The 18,093-nt window shown below is 36.0% G+C and overlaps 1 protein-coding gene across 6 annotated transcripts in view; it reads left to right on the forward strand.

Annotated features, from left to right (window-relative positions):
* The window catches only part of TTC33 (tetratricopeptide repeat domain 33), a 42,001-nt gene that overhangs the window by 10,465 nt on the left and 13,443 nt on the right, over positions 1 to 18,093 (forward strand). For all 6 annotated transcript variants that reach the window (XM_057708502.1, XM_057708507.1, XM_057708503.1 and 3 more), the window contains 2 exons: positions 15,068 to 15,149; positions 16,589 to 16,720. In XM_057708502.1, the coding sequence (XP_057564485.1) occupies positions 15,068 to 15,149; positions 16,589 to 16,720 (214 nt within the window). The remainder of the gene's footprint in view (positions 1 to 15,067; positions 15,150 to 16,588; positions 16,721 to 18,093) is intronic.

Genomic DNA, 18,093 nt, shown 5'->3' on the forward strand with positions numbered 1-18,093 from the left:
CAAGCTGACATTATTGAAGTAAATGCCCACCAGTTCTTGCTTCTCTTTAGCTAGTGGAAAGCAGCTAACTTGTTCCTTTAAACCTTTCTGTGCCTTGGGCAACAAAGCACATTTCATGTGGCAGTGGCTCTGCCAACAGCATTGGCTGTGTTTTCAAAATCAAAGCAATGCACGGGGAAGAGGACATTTTTCTTTCTGCTTCACATCTGTGTGTTCGCACAGATTTGCACATGTGTGTATGTGTGAGCATGTTTGCTTGCCTGGCTTATGGGAAGAGAAGACAGAACTAGTGGTGGTCAGTGTCATCTTGAACTGCCTGGCTTATTTTGTACTTGGGGACAACTTAAACTTAGGCGCATAAGCAGTTTTGTGGGGGTGGGTGGGATGAGCTGGCCTGAATCTTAGGAATAATGCTGTTGGCATTTGGGGCAGAACAGTGTCTTGTTGTGCAGGATTGCCTTTTGCCTTGCAGGATGTTAACATCCCTGATCTCCTGCCACTAGTGCCTCCAAGTCTTAGTGACAACCAAAAAGGCCTCCATAAATTGCCATAAATGCCCTCCATTGGCTGATAACTGCCGCTGGTTGAGTTAGGCAGAAAATAGGACTGAAAGTAAAAAGGACATTTGACAAATGTGACAGTTTAACAGTGGTTGGGCTAAGTAGAGGTTGAGCAAACCATAGTCTGTTTGTATAAATAAAGTTTTATTGGGACACAGACATGGACTTTTGCATTTGTGTTGTCTATGGCTGACTCTGTGCTGCAGCAGAATTGACTAGTTGTGTCACAGACAATATGGCCCGCAAAGCCTAAAATATTCACTATGTGGACCATTACTGCGCTGACCTTGGCCTTTAGGCCCTTCCTCAAAAGCCACAACGACTCCTGAAACCTCAGACATCCCAGGGTCTTAGGTATCTCTAATTCTAATCTCTTGATTTTTTCTACCTATATTTCCATTCCCCTAGTCTTGGGAATTTCTTGTAATTTGTATACCTAGAATGGTGAGATGAAACAAAGTTACACTGTTTGCTGCTTTTGTCTTAGAGTAGAATTTGTTTTTACTTCTTTCCATCTTTCTTTTTCTTTCTTTCTTTCTTTCTTTTTTTTTTTTTTTTATGTATTGTAAGCATGCTAGCTCCTGTCCTCCCTTCTTGTCTTTCATGCTTCTCATCTGCTGCTTTCCAAGACTTCTCTTGAAGAAGGTAGGACAAATGAGATAGGTAGAATCTGTGATAGTAGCATCTTTTATGTGCCTGGTCATGTTCTGGCTGTTGTAGAGAATGCAAGCAAACCCACCCTTTGGTCCCTGAACTCATTAGTAAAGAGAAGATAAAAATACACGGAAGAATTAGAGAAAAATTAAACAAGAACAATATTGGGGTAGCTGGAGAAAGCGTAAGAGCTAGCTTCAAATCCTGGCTTGTGTAGGTTTAGTACCGTGTGCCTTTGGACTGGTCCTGTAGCTGCTGTCTACTTTTGTTTCTTCCGTCAGTAAAACGAGAACAAGTAATGCCAATCTTATAGGACTTTTGTGAGCACTAAGTGAATTAACTTTTTATGAAAATAATTGTATGTTAAGTAATTGTATGAAAGTGCTTTGTAAAACAAAGTACTTTAGAAATGTGTGACTGTGTGGTCAGTTAAGTGGTATTTATGGTCTTCATGAGAAAAGGGGATTTTTAATCAGTCTTTGAGGAGAGAGAGCCTTTGACTAGGTGAGGAGGGGAGGAACGGGAACCTAAATGTGCACGTGTTCGTACACTGAGAGACCCACATGAACAAAGGAGTAATATGTGGGTAGAGACTGAGTGAAGCAGAGCTGTGGTGGGGAGTAGGAGGAAGAAGATTGGACAGATAGGCTAAGACTGGGGGAAATAGATTTGCTACTGTTAAATCCTGTGGAATTTACTACTGTGCTATTAGTTAGAAGATTATGAGTGTAAGGATTGTTATGAAGGAATAATTTAATTTTCCAGAGAAAGAGGATAGAACATAGCATACTTCCAAAGTTTTTCATGTTACGTCTATAATAGCACTTGGAAGTGTTATTTAAAGACAAGCTTATAGTCACCTATGATATGCCTAAGAAGTACAGACACTTTCTTTTAGGTGGCATACATAGTTGATGCTTTTAGAGGTAATATCATTAATACTTAGTGGATAATAGCACCAGGGACTAAGTTTCTTTGATGTTGTATATCCTTTTTTAAAAAAACAATATAGGTAGTAGTGTAGTTAATCAGAAATGGGTATTAAAATTTATAGTAAGCATTTTTGAGTGTCATATACTTTTTTTCTTCATTATCTATTACATATGAAACCTTTTCTAATATTTTTCTGAGGTGTACCCTACATGGTCATGTGGATTTTGTACTTTAGCAAATTGCTGGATTTAATTGCTAATCCTTTATTCAGGATTTTTACATTTATCTTAAGGACTAAAAATTCTTCAGTGATCACTAGGATTAATTTTCATTTCTCAATAACGTATCTTTCTTAGCACAAAATTGTACTTTATTTTTATTGCTAAATTTTCCAAATGTGCTGAAATGCATTAGGACTCTTAGGACTACATTTCTAATTATGGAATTTACAATTTTGGATTAGGCAGTGACTGCTATTTTCTGGTTAGGGCCCCTTCCATATTGTCCCAGTTTGTCCTGTATCTGCTGATTCAGCTGCATATACCTATTGCACTGTCTACATAGAGCTTTTAGTTTAAATAAACACAGAAATAAATGTAAAGTTTCAGATTGTTTTACAAAGATAAATAACTGGGTCCCATTAGCCAATATTCACCAGTGATTTAGATAAGGGGTCACAGAAGGCTTCTCCAAGGAAGCAAGAAGGTAAGTGATTGAATTCATCCAGGTGAAAGGAGTTCTATTTATTGTTTCGCCTTTATTGTGATTTTATCATATTTATCATTAAAGTAAGGAACTTAGCTATAGTCCTCCCCATTCATTTGTAAATGTTTTTATTTGATCCAAATTATACTGGAATTAACTTCTGATGAATTTTATTTTGTGACATGTATGTGTATGCTAAATGAGTGAGTAATATAGGTGGTAAAATATTTTAAATGATTTTTGTATCTGAAGTAAAAATTGGGATATTAAAATTATGACTGAAATTTGTTAGAAAATTCTCATTGTCTAGTGTAGCAAGGAGTAGAACAGGCTAATTGCTTTCAATACAATAACAACTATGAAACATCCTGTATTAGTTAGCCGTTGGCATTGTTGTTTTAATTTGCTTTGGAAAATGACCTTTATTCAGTGTGTACGCACCTCCATATAATTTCAGAGCACCTTCCTACTGTTTCCACAGTGAATTGATCCACTGTAAATTGTTTGTTCTTGTCTATAATAAATTAGAAACTTTTGAAGCCATGTTTGTTCTTTTGTGTAAGTAAATAGTTTGTTATTACTGAAAGTAGACTTTATGACTTAACCTAATGCTGTGTCCACATAATTTCAATAAGTGATAGTGAGTACAATTCAGAGCAGTTTAGTATTTATTTTGAAAGTGTATATAGCATCTCTTGCTCTTGCCTGGTAAGAAAATACTGAGACTCCAGTCTGAGCGTCATCTGAATACTTCTTCCTGTTTCAGATCCCCTGTCTTCAGAGAATATGCAATTAGGAAGTATATTTTTTCTCTGTCATTGTCCTTCCCTCCTTCCTTCCTTCCTTCCTTTCTTCCTTCCTTCCTTCCTTCCTTCCTTCCTTCCTTTCTTTCTTTCTTTCTTTCTCTCTCTCTCTCTTTCTTTCCTTCCTTCTTTCTTTCTTTCTTTCTTTCTTTCCTTTCCTTTCCTTTCCTTTCCTTTCCTTTCCTTTCCTTTCCTTCCTCTTTCTCTCTTTCTCTCTTTCTTCTTTACCTATCGAAAGTTGCGGGAAGTTAAGTTCCTTAAGATGAATGCTTACTGCATGGACCTGCGCATTATTTCTCCTTACTTACCTCAGAATGCTATTCTAAATTCTAGACAGAAAAACTCAAAATAATTTATGGAGGGCTTTTTGTTTGTTTTTTGTGTTTTGAGGGGGTTTAATTCAGGGAATTGACCATTGTCTAACACTTGGAACCTGATCTACCTACATTGGAAATCACACAATTTTCAGTCAAATCTGTCTAAAACTACTTTCAACATCATTATAATTTCTCTAGGAAAGCTCCCACAGAATCAAGGAAGAAAACTAAACTTTAATTTCAAATATTATATATCGAACAATAGTAAGTCACTTCCAATAACAAAATCTAAACTAAACCAGAAAAGTTATTTCTATCGTTGAACATTTTGGGAAAACAATGATTATAAATGTTAGAAACACAATATAAAATAAGGTGAAAACTTTAATGTTCTTAACAGTATAGGTTTTTTTAAAAATTTTTTTCTCACCATTTTATTGTGAACATTTCCAACAAAGAAAAAGTTGAAAAAACTGTGAACACCCATATGCTCATTACTTATATTCTGTAATTAACATTTTGCAAAATTGCTTTATAACCTCTGTTTATTCATTCCTCTGTCCGTGCATCTATTTCTGATACATCTTCTAACATATTTTCAAGTGAGTTGCAATTATTTTTATTGCGTTGTAGATGTTCTTTTTGTATCCTGGTTACCCGTGCTTTGTCAGACGTATGCTATGTGAATATTTTCTCCCAGTCTGTAGTTTGCCTATTAATTTTCCTTCTTTTTTTTTTTTAAGACCTTTTATTGAGATGTAACGGACATACAGTAAACTGCATATATTTAAAGTGTACAACTTGATACTTTTTTCTTATTAGTAATGTATATATGGCAATCCCAATCATATAGTTTTTAATAAGGAAATAAAATGATGAAGCTTAGCTAATGATTTTCTAAAATGTGGCTGTATAGGAATAGCTTTTAAATTTGTTTTGGTATTTCCTCATGAGCACATAAAATTGTGATAGAAATCTATCATGATATTAGTGGAAAATGGTGGTCAATAGTGTTTAGTTACAATTTATTTGACATTAACAAAAATGCTATAACATTTCTTCTTAAATACAATCAGTCCTCATTCGTGGATTTTGTGTTTGTGAGTTCACTTACTCACTAAAATGTATTTGTAACCCCAAAGTCAGTACTCACAGTGCTGTCCCAGCTGAGTTCCCAGCTGAGTCAAACAAGGCGATGCTCCCTCTGCCTTTGTGTTTTAGCTCTCATAGCGAAAACAAGTGTCCTTTCTGTGGTCTATTTAGTGTTATGTTTTCCAAATTTTTTTTTTTTTTGCTTGGTGATTTTGCGGTTTAAAAGGCCCCCAAGTGTAGTCCCAGAAGTGCTGTCTAGTGTTGTTAAACCCAAGAAGGCTGTGATGTGCCTTATGGAGAAAATATGCATGTTAGGTAAGCTTTATCCAGACCTGAGTTACAGTGCTGCTGGCCATGAGTCCAGTGTTAGTGAAACAGCAATATAAGATGTCTTTCAACAGAAATGCACATAAAACAGGGTTATATGTTAATTAGTTGATAAAAATGTTGTGACCAGAGGCTTGCTGGAACTTAACCCTAGGGGCAGTGATTCAGTATTCACTAACTCATCTTTATGGTGACTTCATAGGACGTAACTATTGGGAATGGGAATCGACTATATCTAGAATGAAGCTTTTGAGTTTAGCAGTGTTTTCATACATGCAACTTTTTTTTTTGTCAAGAATTTAATCAGGACAAGGAATTAAAATTTACTTTAAAGCTGCATAAAATCTAACAGCGTGATTCAGCAAAGATAGAATTATGTTCAACATCATTTGCCATTTGTTCTTTTGTATTCTGCTCCCCTCACTCAGATTAGCTTCGTATATTAATGTCTTATATCTGTTTTTACTCACTGAATATTTATTTAGTGCTTCTGTTAGGCATTGATGTCACAAAGAAAATATTAGGTAAGCATCTTTTGTGGGGCGACACAAAGAGGAAAGCTGTTTTGATGTAGAGTAAAGAGTACTTTTAGAGAGTTCCTTGGATGATACAAAAGGAGGGCATTTAACTAAATGGGGGAGTGGAAGAATTAAAGCTTGTTTGAGAAGATTTTTGGAAGGAGATAGCATCAGAACAGTCATAAAAGACAAATGGAAATTAGCTGAAGAAAGGGCAGAACAATGTTCCAGTCGTAGGACTCTGCATGTGCAAAGCCAAGAAGAGGCCAGAGGAAAATCTCTCCCTTTGGAGTGTCGAAAATACATTATGGGACTTCCTAGGTGGCGCAGTGGTAAGGAATCCGCCTGCCAATGCAGGGGACACAGGTTCGAGCCCTGCCCTGGAAAGATTCCGCATGCCATGGAGCGATGGGGCCCATGCGCCACGGCTGTTGAGCCTGTGCTCTAGAGCCCGTGAGCCACAACTACTGAGCCCATGTGTCACAACTGCTGAAGCCCACGCGCCTAGAGCCCATGCTCTGCAACAAGAGAGGCCACCGCAATGGGAGGCCTATGCACTGTAACGAGGAGTGGCCCCTGCTCGCTGCAACTAGAGAATGCCAGTGTGCAGCAACGAAGACCCAACACAGCCAATTAAATAAATAAATAAATAAATAAATAAATAAATAAATAAATAAATAAATTTATTAAAAAAAAAAAAGAAAAGAAAATACATTATGGAAAGACCAAAATGTACAACGTCAGTGAAAGGAGCATCTAGAGGAGAATGGGGATTTGGAGCAGAGACATGCCTATTGGATGCCTAGTTAAATTTAAGAGGCCTGAACTTGAGTGTCCTGAAGGTAACCAGGAGCTATTGAAATATTTTTATCAGTAGGTGAACTTATCAGAACTATGTTTTCAAAATTTTTTTCTGAGATAGAGTAGACAATGGATTGGAGTCAGGCAAGACTGGTCTCAGGAAGACTGGTGAATTGAATTTTTGACAATCCTGGAAGGCTGAAGACCTATACTGGTAGCAGTGACAGTGGGTTAAAGGAATGGAATTAGAGAATTGAAGACTGACATGACCTAGGGCAGGGAAAAGCGTAGTCAAGAATGGCTTCAGGATTTTCTTAGTGACTCGGTGGTGCTTCTCTTGCAGTCAGGGATGTAAGAGTAGAGTGAACTTGGAGTAGGCGATGATGATGCGTTCTCTTTGAACACGTTGTGTTTGAGAGAGATGCCAGTTACCTCTTGATCTTACATAAGTCATCTTCTCATTTCTCTCTTTGGTATTCACAGAAAAACTTCCCAAGTGAGTCGTTCATTGTCTTTACTTTTTCACTTCCACTTCACTCTTCAGTCTGGCTTCCATTCCCACCATTCCAACAGTACTGTTTTGGTCAGTGTCACCAGTGACCTGCATGATATTAGAGCTTCCTGAAGTATTCAGTAAAAGTCGTGACCTTCTCCATGACAGACTTCTCTCTTGGTTTCTATGAAATCACACATACTCCTGAATTTCCTCTTTCCTTTCTTTCTCTGCCTCTCAGTCATCTTTGCTGATCCTTCCTTCTTTGCTCGACCTCCAGATTTTGGAAACTCCACCCTGGTGTTTTTTCTCTTATCTACTCTTTCTGTATGTGATCTTTCCCAGGTCCATGGTTTCTTTAATTTATCCTTAAAATTTTTAATGAAAAGAAAAAGGCAATGAAATATACTCATGGTTTTTAAAAAGCAAATGCAGTAATAACGAAGAGTTTTGCCCTTACTCCTGTCCCCAGCCTATTAGTTCACTTTCCCACAGGCAGCCACAGTTACCAGTTTCTTGATATCCTGCCAAAGATAATCTTTATATTTACGAGCATGTGAGTCTATAGGTCTTTTAAAACATCATTAATGATAGCGTTCTAAATATAATATATATACCATTTTCTCCCTTGCCTTTTAAAGTTAATTCACCTTAGAGATCTTTTTGTGTTATTACATAGAGACCTACCTTTTTTTTTTTTAATGGCTGTATAGTAGGTCTGCTACTATCCAGACTCTTGCTATCTAAAATCAGGAGCCAGAAAGATTTGGATATGAAGGGTTACTTGTATTTCATTATATGATGTATTAAAATGTATTTAACCATACCTCTTTTGAAAAAGAATGTTTTCATCTTTAATTTTTACAAATGATATAGTAGATATCCTTTCAGTGATGTAAGTATGCACACATACAGGTCAGTCCAAGAAAGATTTATAGAAATGGAATTGCTAGATCAAACTGGATGTGCATCTAAAAAAACAGTTTACTTTTTTCCCTTTCTGTTTTTGAATATATTGTTATCAAGTAGCAAACTTGACTTTTAATGGTTGTGTGCGTATGTGTATCTAAAAAGATAGGGAACATGTATGTAACTTTCTATTAAAAACTGTTTTCTAAAAAACATACAGAAAAGTTGAAAAGTATAGTAAACATCTGTTTACCTACCACCTAGATTCAGCAGTTGTTATCGTGTCATATTTGCTTTATCTGTATGTTGTATGAACCATTTGATAAGATGCAGACATCATGAAAGCTTATCCCTGAAAAATTCTATATGAATTTTCTATTGATAAGAACATTTCTAAACTAACCATAATATAATTAGTGTGTAAGACAGAAATAATTTCCTAATATATGTTAGTATCTCATACATATTTGGTTTTGCAGTCGTTCATAAAATATTTTCTATAGCTGATTTTTTGACTGAAGATCCAGTCAAGACTCATACATTGTTACTGGTTACTCATACATAGTTTAGGTGTTTTTAGTCTCTTTCAGTTTAGAGCAGGGTCTAAGACTATATACAGTTAGTGGACCAAATTTTGTATGCCATCTGTTTTTCTAAATAAAGTTTTGTTGGCACACAGCACCACTCATTTGTGTTGTCTGCTTTCACATAATAGCGGCAGAGTCAGGTAGTTGGAACAGAGACCGTCTTGTCTCCAAAGCCTAAAGTATTTACAGTTTGGCCCTTTACAGAAAAAGGTTTGTGGACCCTTATTTAGAGCATTAGAACAATTCTCTCACCTTTAACAAATTTTCCCATGGCATTGACTTTTAGAATTGACTAGGCAAATTGCTTAGTAGACTGTCTCACACTCTGGATTTGCCTGATATTTTCCCTCTGGATCATTTAATGTTTTTCCTCCATCTCTTGTATTTTCTGTGAACTGAAAGTTAAGTCAAGCAGCTGCAAGTTCTTTTTTTTGCTAGAATATTCATGGTGTTGTTTACTTTCTATTGCATCATGACATGATATATATAATATCTGGATGTCCCTTTAGTGATGTTAAGGTCAATTACAGCATTCGGGGGAATATCAGCCTTATCTGCCATTGTGCAGTTCTGCATCAATCTTTTCGCTAATGGTTTTAGCACCCACTGATGATCATTGTCTAGATCCATCTAGATCCTTATTTCATAAGTGATGATTTTTAAAATTCTGATATTTTTCCTGCATTTATTAACTTTTTTCCTCGTTAAGAACTTTCCTTTTTCAGCATTTGTTTAGAGGTTTATTTTTATGTCTGAATTGTTGAAGGAAAAAAGTTCTTAGTCCCTTACAAAGGTTTTGAAAATAATTGGTGTTCATGTACATGTCCTTTTATGGTTTACAATAGTTTAAATTAAAAGTAGCTGATCGGGATTCCTAGGTGGCGCAGTGGTTAAGAATCCGCCTGCCAATGCAGGGGACACAGGTTCGATCCCTGCTCCAGGAAGATCCCACATGCCACGGGGCAACTAAGCCTGTGTGCCAAAAAAAAAAAAAAAAAAAAAGTAGCTGATCATTTGAAGTAGAGCTTTTAAGTGTATGTTCGTATGTGCACGCATGTGCTTGTGTATATTTTGAAGACTAGGTTGAGGAGAGAAGATTTAAGAGGCTGCTGTTGTATTTGTTTTTCACTGTAAGGATTTCCTGTTTTTTTCTGTAAGACCAAAATTTTAAAATTATAATTCTAATTGTTAAACATCTAGGTTAGTTTCAGAGGATTAAGCAACCTGAATATAATTTGTATTTTAGATATAATCTTATTGTAATGTTATTTGAATTTTTGATTAGTGTAGAGATTGCTAATTTTGATAACTAAACCAATCTGGAACTGTTCCTTGTAAGGTTGGCAGATCATATTAATAGAAAATCTGAAAGAGAGTTGTATAGAGGAGTAAATATAATACTTATTTTTCCCTCAATGGCTTTTTTTCTTAATTAAAAGAAATCAACACGAGTGGTATCTTGAGTTATACAACCTTCCTTTCAAGGTGATCTCATTTCCAGTCAGTTTTACATCAGCTGTAACGTGTATTATGTTTGACCTCCAAAATACACTTTTTTCTTCTTTAATAATTATTATTCATGGCATACTTTCTTCCAAATGAGAATTGTAATGGCCAAAGGGTAACTTTTTTCCAGAGATATAATTGATATATAATCTTGTGTAAGTTTAAGGTATACAATGTGATGATTTGAACATGTATATATTTCAAAATGATTCCCATAATAAGGTTAGTTAACACATCTATCATCTCATAAAATTACTTTTTTGTGTGTATGGTGAGAAGATTTAAGATTTAATCTCTTAGCAACTTTCAAGTTTATAATACCATATTATTAACTACAGTCACCATACCATGCTGTACATTTTATCTCTAGAACTTATTTATCTTATAACTGGAAGTTTGTACCAAAGGGTTACTTTTAATGTCTAACAATGGAGGATCCATTTGAATGATTTTTGCACTGGAATAATAGTAATCAGTCTTTAAGTATTATGCTGTAGAGAGAAGCATTTGATGATTTCAAGACCTAAGAAAAATTCGTGTGTGTGTTATATACATTATATTAAAATATACTGGAAGGGTATACAATAAAATGTTAACTATATTAATTATGGTTATGGTCTTTAGGTGGGACACTGTGAGTGTCTTTAATATCTGCGTGTGTGGGCGCGCACACATGCTGCCATACCCGTGCACACTTTCCTCTCTTTTCTGCTTCTCTACTTGTATACCCAGAAAACAATTTTTTAATATCAAAACAGGTATCATTTATTCAGCTAAGGAGTATAAGGAAAACCTGATTTAAGAACATTTTCTGTTAAAAAAAAATTTTGAATACCCAGTATAAGCCGTGGCTTTATAGTTGGCAGCACAGATTTGCCATCTTACGTGCCTTAAATGATGTACATGTGCAGATCAAAGAACGAAGAGGTCCATTGGAATCTGCAGACCCTGTCTTCTTCCTTCTTCCCTCTTCCTCTTCTCTGTAAGCTGTGGTTTTTATCCCTGTTTAAGAACCTACCAGTAAAGTTCAGACTTTCTCATTCCTTCTCTGTATGTTTCTTTCTTTCTTTTTTTTTTTCTGCTAAGTGGAATACCAGGTGAAGTCCTTGTATCTTTTCTCTCCATTCTTTTTTAGCGGGACATTTGGCCTAAAGGAGGCGGCTTTATCTGAGGGGGCCGGGAAAGGAAGGACTAAGAATAGGCCCCTTTAGTGATCAGTATATGAATCTAAGCAGTGTGATCTGATAGGTGGTGATGCTACAAAAGCAGCTAGTTAATTAATTCTGTATAGTTGATGCTATTTTAATAGAGTAATTGGAATTCATAAATAAAGAATTTTAATGGTACCTGAAAAGATACTTAGATGGCTTACTTTGAAGTACATTTGGCGGGTCTAAGCTAACATTGACATGACAATTATTTAAAAATAATTGTGAGCCTCAGATTCCCGTTCAGGGTAACTAGAAGGTAACGGTGGGACACAGTGGTTTAGCCAGTGCATGTTTGCCATGTGCTAAGCACAGTATATGTGGAGTGTTGTGTGCCAGCCACTCAGGCCTGTGCAGGCCAGGCTAGTGCGCATGGCCTGACTCTGCACAGAAGTGCCAGGGTCCATGGAAAGCAGAGCAGTGCATGGAGCACTCCAAAGGGATCTCTGAGTGAGATGGAAGGAGGAGCGTTGATAGACGGTGCCCCTTGAGACTGCATGTCTCCACTGTTACTTTCCACTTGGGGGACCCTGGCTCTAGCCACATGCTTGAGTTTGGCAAAATCCTTAATAGAGAAATAATTTGCACTTAGTAAAGCTCTTAAAGATTTGATTTGTGACCTCAGATTATTGCTGTTGCAGGCATAGGCAGGGAAAAACATACAGCATTGTGGTAGCACATCATAAAAATGAGGTCGCTCTGTCTTCAGATCATTGGTAGTTCCTAAAATTCAAGTAATCTTTCACCCAGAGTTAAACACAGTCTTCAAACAAATATCTCCTTGGGGCTCAGCAGGGACCCCTGTTAGGGAAGAAGATATCAGTGGTGGTTCTAATAATCATTTCTGCATATTTAGATGTGGTTTGTCTAGAAACAAAGACTGCCGGCCATTGTAGGGTAAATCTTCAGCTTGTTGTTATATTGATACATAGCCTGATGCTACATAGTGACAGTAGCCGTTTCCACAGCCCCTGTGGCAGTCAAGGCAGGCCTTCTTTTTTTTTTTAAAACAAAAATTCACATTTTATTTAGGTTGAAATAAACTATACAAAATTGATTTTCTTCACCAAAAATACAGCAATATTTTCTGTATTATCCCTAAATAAACCACAAAACACTCATTTTTGTAGGTTCTCTAGGTTTTGCTTGTAAATCAGATGAGGCAGTAGATTCAGTCATGGAAGAAGACAGAAGAAAATAGACAAATCAGTTTCAGTATCGATGGCCTCTGATCCTGTCTTGACCATGCAACAGATGTGTTCAACATATATTGATACCTGCCAAAAAGCTTGTGAAGATGTAGGCGCACTAAAGGAATGTGAACAGCAACAACGAGGTGTGGAACGACAGCGGCAGGCTCTTCCATTCCAACTGTAACTGTAACGTGTTCCTTTAACTTCACTTGATAAAGACAGAATCCACACTGAAATCCTTGTTTGATGAGCTCACAGGTCTCACACAGCCGGATAATTTTCTTAACTGTCTCTTACAGATTTTTAACAGCATACTTAAAACTCCTGCTATTCAGAGGTCAGTCATGAGCTTCATTGTAACGTTTTATAAAATGTATGCCTTCCTCCCATGCCTCCTTAAAATTTATTTCTTTGAAGAACTTGTTAACTCAGTACCTGACAGTTGGATCCACAGTGATAAATGTTATGTCTAAAGTGACTTAACTAAAACAATTCCAAAGTGCCATTAGCAGAGATCACACAGAAGTGTAAAATGGTACTTTCAGTGCTATCTTCTGGAAGAACAGTAAGGTCTCCAGAGCATGGGAATTCAAACAGGGCATTTAAACAGGCAGCTTATCAATGACTAACACTCGATGAGAGGCCTACAGGTGAAGATATTCAGTGGTTAAGTGACCTACGTACACCTTACAACTTTTCCGTAAGATATTTTCAAATTTTTTACAGATTTTTTTCAAATATCAAATATAAGAGAAAGCCTATTTTAAAAGTCTCTTAGGTATTTTCAGTGGTTTCTGAATTATCTGTAGGAAGCTAACTTAACTTGGGTAGAGTTTGATATAGTACACTCCCACTCTGTCCACCCTCATCCCTGCTGCTAGCCGTGGAGCTGGCAGTGTGGCAGCTTACTCTAAGATAGCTGTAGCCCTTCTGCTGTTTGCCACAATGGCATAGGACCCTGGAAATGGTATTGTCATGTGTATTATTTACTAGTAAAGCGGTGCTATAGCAAGGTGAAAACAGAGACAGAGAATGTACTTTTTAATGGTTTTCAACTTTGTATTTTCTACCAAATTCTGCCTTTATTTCTTTAGTTTTCTGCTCCCCGCTTAAATAATAATCAGTGCAGGCCAGCCCACATTTTGGTGGTTATGATTGGTTTGGATCTTCACATAGCAGGTAAGAAATTATGCATAAGAATACACAGAGGAAAGAAAGGGTAGCAAGAAGTGATTCAAGAGAAGACAGTACCTGATAGGGCTTAATATCCCAAGAGAGATATTATCAGTGATTTACAACCCTGGTTTTTATTAGCATAACTTGGGGAACTTTAAAAAAATACAGATGCCTGGGCCCTACTCCAAGAAATTGTTTTCAGTGATCTGAGGCAGGGACCAGCGTGTGCGCACACACCCATGCACGTGTGCGTGCACACACACACAGCCATTTTTCCCCCTCCAAAACCTCCCTAATTCATCTGTACGTAGCCAGGAATGAAAACTGGTGGATTATATATTTTCCGTTTAGCTCTAGAAAGGAGAATGAGTAGCACTGAGGGAAAGGTACAGGATAGAAAGTTTCAGCTCATTATACTGGAGAATGTTCTGGTAATTTGAACTTTATCCTCCTAGATGTAATCAGGTATACATGAGTTAACTGCTTGGGAAGGATGCTTTGAAGATGACTGCTTTGGATGATGTGTAGGGCTTAGTCAATCCTTAATTTTATTAAAAAAAAAATAAAGTGCTGCTCTGCTTCTGCAGATTTGACATGGAGTGTGCTAAGATCAATTTGGGGCATGTTGAGTTCGAGGTATCTGTAGGGAATCTAGGTGGAGACGATAGCTCAAAAGAGGGTTGTGACTGGAGAACATCAGTGAAAACATGATAGTGGAAATCAGTCTTCATACTGTTTTTCATTCATGTGACCGTATCTTATAAACTTACACATACTGATAGTGATGAGCAAGACATGGCCCCTGTGCTCATGGAGCTTAGAGACAGAAAACTTAAAACTGAAGCATCTTTACAGGATGACCTGGCAGCATCTTAAACTGACATCTGTGTCAGCTAGATTGCTGCAGTAGAGCCAAGGGTTGCAATTGGATTATAAACTCTTGAGAGAAGTCCTTTGTAATACATCTGAAATGAGTGACAACACATTCAGACATTGAAGTTGGTGAAAAAGAGAAATTCTGATGGTGATTTCTTAGCCCAGAAAATAAAATCTTGGAGAAGATCTTCCAACGTCTTTTTTATTTATATTTTGCTTTTTTCTCTTTTGCTGCCCTTTCCCTTCATCTCTCAAATTTTCCTGCTTTTGTAACATTATCATCATCAGTTCTTGAATAGAGATATTTCTTGGTAAACAATTATTCCTTATTTTCTGATTTTTAAATTTGGTCACGTATGCTCAAAGACTTACTGGAAATATAATATTAATGTAACTTTAACAACTGTAGATACCGAGAGGCAATTCAGAAGTGGGATGAAGCACTACAGTTAACCCCAAACGATGCTACCCTGTATGAGATGAAGTCACAGGTAATGATTATGAAGAATTTCCCTTTCATTATGATATTGCACTATGTTTGTCTGGTGAGTGGTGATAAACCAAAAGAGCATTTCCTCCCATTTTATTTTTTTAAGTACAGTTTATTTATTTGGAAAAAAAATATGTCACCATATTATTCCTCATGCATCAAATTAGAAATTTGTTTACCTTCACAATGAAGCTAACTTTTGTTTCAGCCTACCTATGCTTAAGATATGAGCAGATGTATATGTTTTAAAAAGTCACTGGTGATCTCGTAAATAAATGAAATGTGTGAGCTTTCCTTGGAAGTTATAGTATGGGCTTAGCAATAACTCTGTCTCTTCAGGATGCGGATGAATTGAATTCTAGATGATGATATTTCTCTAAAAATGGCCTAGTCCATAGCAGAAGGTCAGAATAGACTCGATTTATTAATAGTGTAAAAATAACATTTCTACTTAAAAATACATTTGTAATATTTTGTGGGAAAGTTTATAAAGGAAACCTCTGAGCACTTGTATTAGATTATCCAAAAGACTTTTAAAATCTCAGACAGAGCATTAAACATGCTTTTGGCAGGAAATAGTTGCACTTCAGCCTTGATCCACACACCTAGCATCTTTCAGGTGATGATGCCAAACATAGGGCACATCCTTTTTCAGCTTTGATTTTAGTTTATCCAGGAAAAACCCAAATAAATTATTTCCACTGAATGAAGTGCTGTCCTTCATTTGGATAAGTCTTTAATTTTGAATCTTAAATATGTATACATCAAAGATAGCATTTGTGGCAAACTACATGAAATGGGTTGTTTTATTTGGAACCTGATAATAATGGTGTCACAAATGAAATGCAGATGGTCAAAATATTATGGGTAAAAGCCAGCCCTTTCCCATAAATTGAGGTAGAAGGTTCTGGAACTCCCTGATTTTTCTGGTGTTTTCTTTTCTCCCTGACTTGAAGAACCCAGTTATGGGGAGGCTGGTGGAGTGTTTAAATGATTTTTATAGCAGGAAGATGTTCACTGAGGACAGGATGGGTGGTTGAACAAATTTAAATTTACATAGTTTGACAGCAGGACCTGGAGTTCCCTAAAAAAACACTTTGTAAGTAGAATAAACAGAAGGGGAATTGGGGTTCAAGTGGCTGTGAGCCACCATGGCCAGAATATGACCATCTGCTTTTGACCAGGTGGATAGTAGGGTGCAACAACTGAAGCTTTATATTTTTTATAGTTATTTCAGGAGTAGGAAGAATATCATTTCTAACCCTGAACAGCAGAGGAGGGGGTCAAAAATGTTATGTTTTCCAGACTAAAAATATATATTTAAAAATGAAAAGAGTTGTTTACATATGATTATCCATTTTTAAAAATTTATTTACTTTTTGGCTAGCGTTTAGTTTGCTAATTTACTGATGGGTTTTGTTTTTTCTCCTTTGGCTATAGGTCCTAATGTCTCTTCATGAAATGTTCCCAGCAGTTCATGCTGCAGAAATGGCTGTCCAGAGAAATCCACATTCATGGGAATCTTGGCAAACTTTGGGACGTGCTCAGCTTGGATTAGGAGAGATAGTCTTGGTAAGGAAGTCAGATTATTACAGTGATGACATTTTATTTTGACATGTTTTTCATCAGCTGAACCTAAAAGTAAATAGTCATTTATCAAATCTACACAAAGAGTAAATAGCAAATAACCTTTTAAAGGTATTAACCCATAAACACAGATCAGTTATTACTGAACATATTTTTCCATTGCAAATATTGGTTATATCAGGATCAGAATATTTTTCAGGTATTTGGCATCATGGGAATTAAAAAAATTAGCATGAAATGTTGGCATTTGGTAAATCTTATTTAAATATAAAATAACTTTTAGGTTAGTTCCTTGCATCATTAAATTTACCACATTATAAAGTGGTATCAGTATCAACATAGAGACAAAAACCAGTAAAAGATAATGTTGAGGAAGGAAGGAAGTGGAATACAGGAGAGTGATGGTGATAAATATTTAGACTGAAAAGTTGTGAGGCTTAGTGAGGGGAGAAACGGGGAAGGGTTGAAGCTTATGAAAATGAAATACTCATTGTGTAAAGTTTACTATAATCTGATACTTAACACATTTCTCACCTTGTCTGGACTATACCTTGTAGGTAGCAGACGCTAGGTAGGTCAGAGTTGGTGGTGAGCATTGTCCTGTTTTTGTTTTTCTTTTGACTGCATTATATGTACCTGACAGCTAATTTCCTAAAAGAGTTTTGCAAATCTAATATAGTGATGCCAGATTTCCTCTTTGTCATTAAGTAATTAAGATTTTTCATGCTTTTTTGTTAGCTTTTTATAGTTAAAAACAAGCAAAAAATCCCAAAGAAGTTTCTTTAAAGGCTAAAATTATTGCTAAATCCTGAATTAACATTACTAATAATGGCTTTAGTAACTTGTAGATAACTTAGATTTTTCTGGTACTCTTGTAAATATATCATTTCTAATTACCAAAAATGGCATTTATCAAATTCTCAAAAATCATAAGGAATTTTGATGAGAAAAGAATTGATTAGAGTAACTTAAAAATGATAATCTGAAATAAAATTCACAGTGATGAAAATAAGTTTATTAACCAGAGGTTGTTTTCTTTCCTTGCCATTTAACATAGTCATCTTTTCTCTTTTTTATCTGAAGACTTAAATCATATCAGAGTTGGAAAAAGAAATTCAAGGAATTTAGTTTTCTAACAGGTTAACAGCAAAACAAACAAAAGTCTATCCTATAATACTTTTTACCTATTTCTCCTTTATTAAAAACTTAAAAATAATTGTCTGTTCTGCTTCTAAGTACCTACGGTAATAGAAAAAATCTCTAGGACATAATGTTTAGCAAAGATTGTCCTATAAAGAAAGAAAACAAGCTGCAGGTGAGACAACAGAGATATTTTGAATCAACCAATAAAATTAAAA

Source organism: Hippopotamus amphibius, chromosome 15 (genome assembly GCF_030028045.1).
Source record: "Hippopotamus amphibius kiboko isolate mHipAmp2 chromosome 15, mHipAmp2.hap2, whole genome shotgun sequence".
Taxonomy (NCBI): domain Eukaryota; kingdom Metazoa; phylum Chordata; class Mammalia; order Artiodactyla; family Hippopotamidae; genus Hippopotamus; species Hippopotamus amphibius.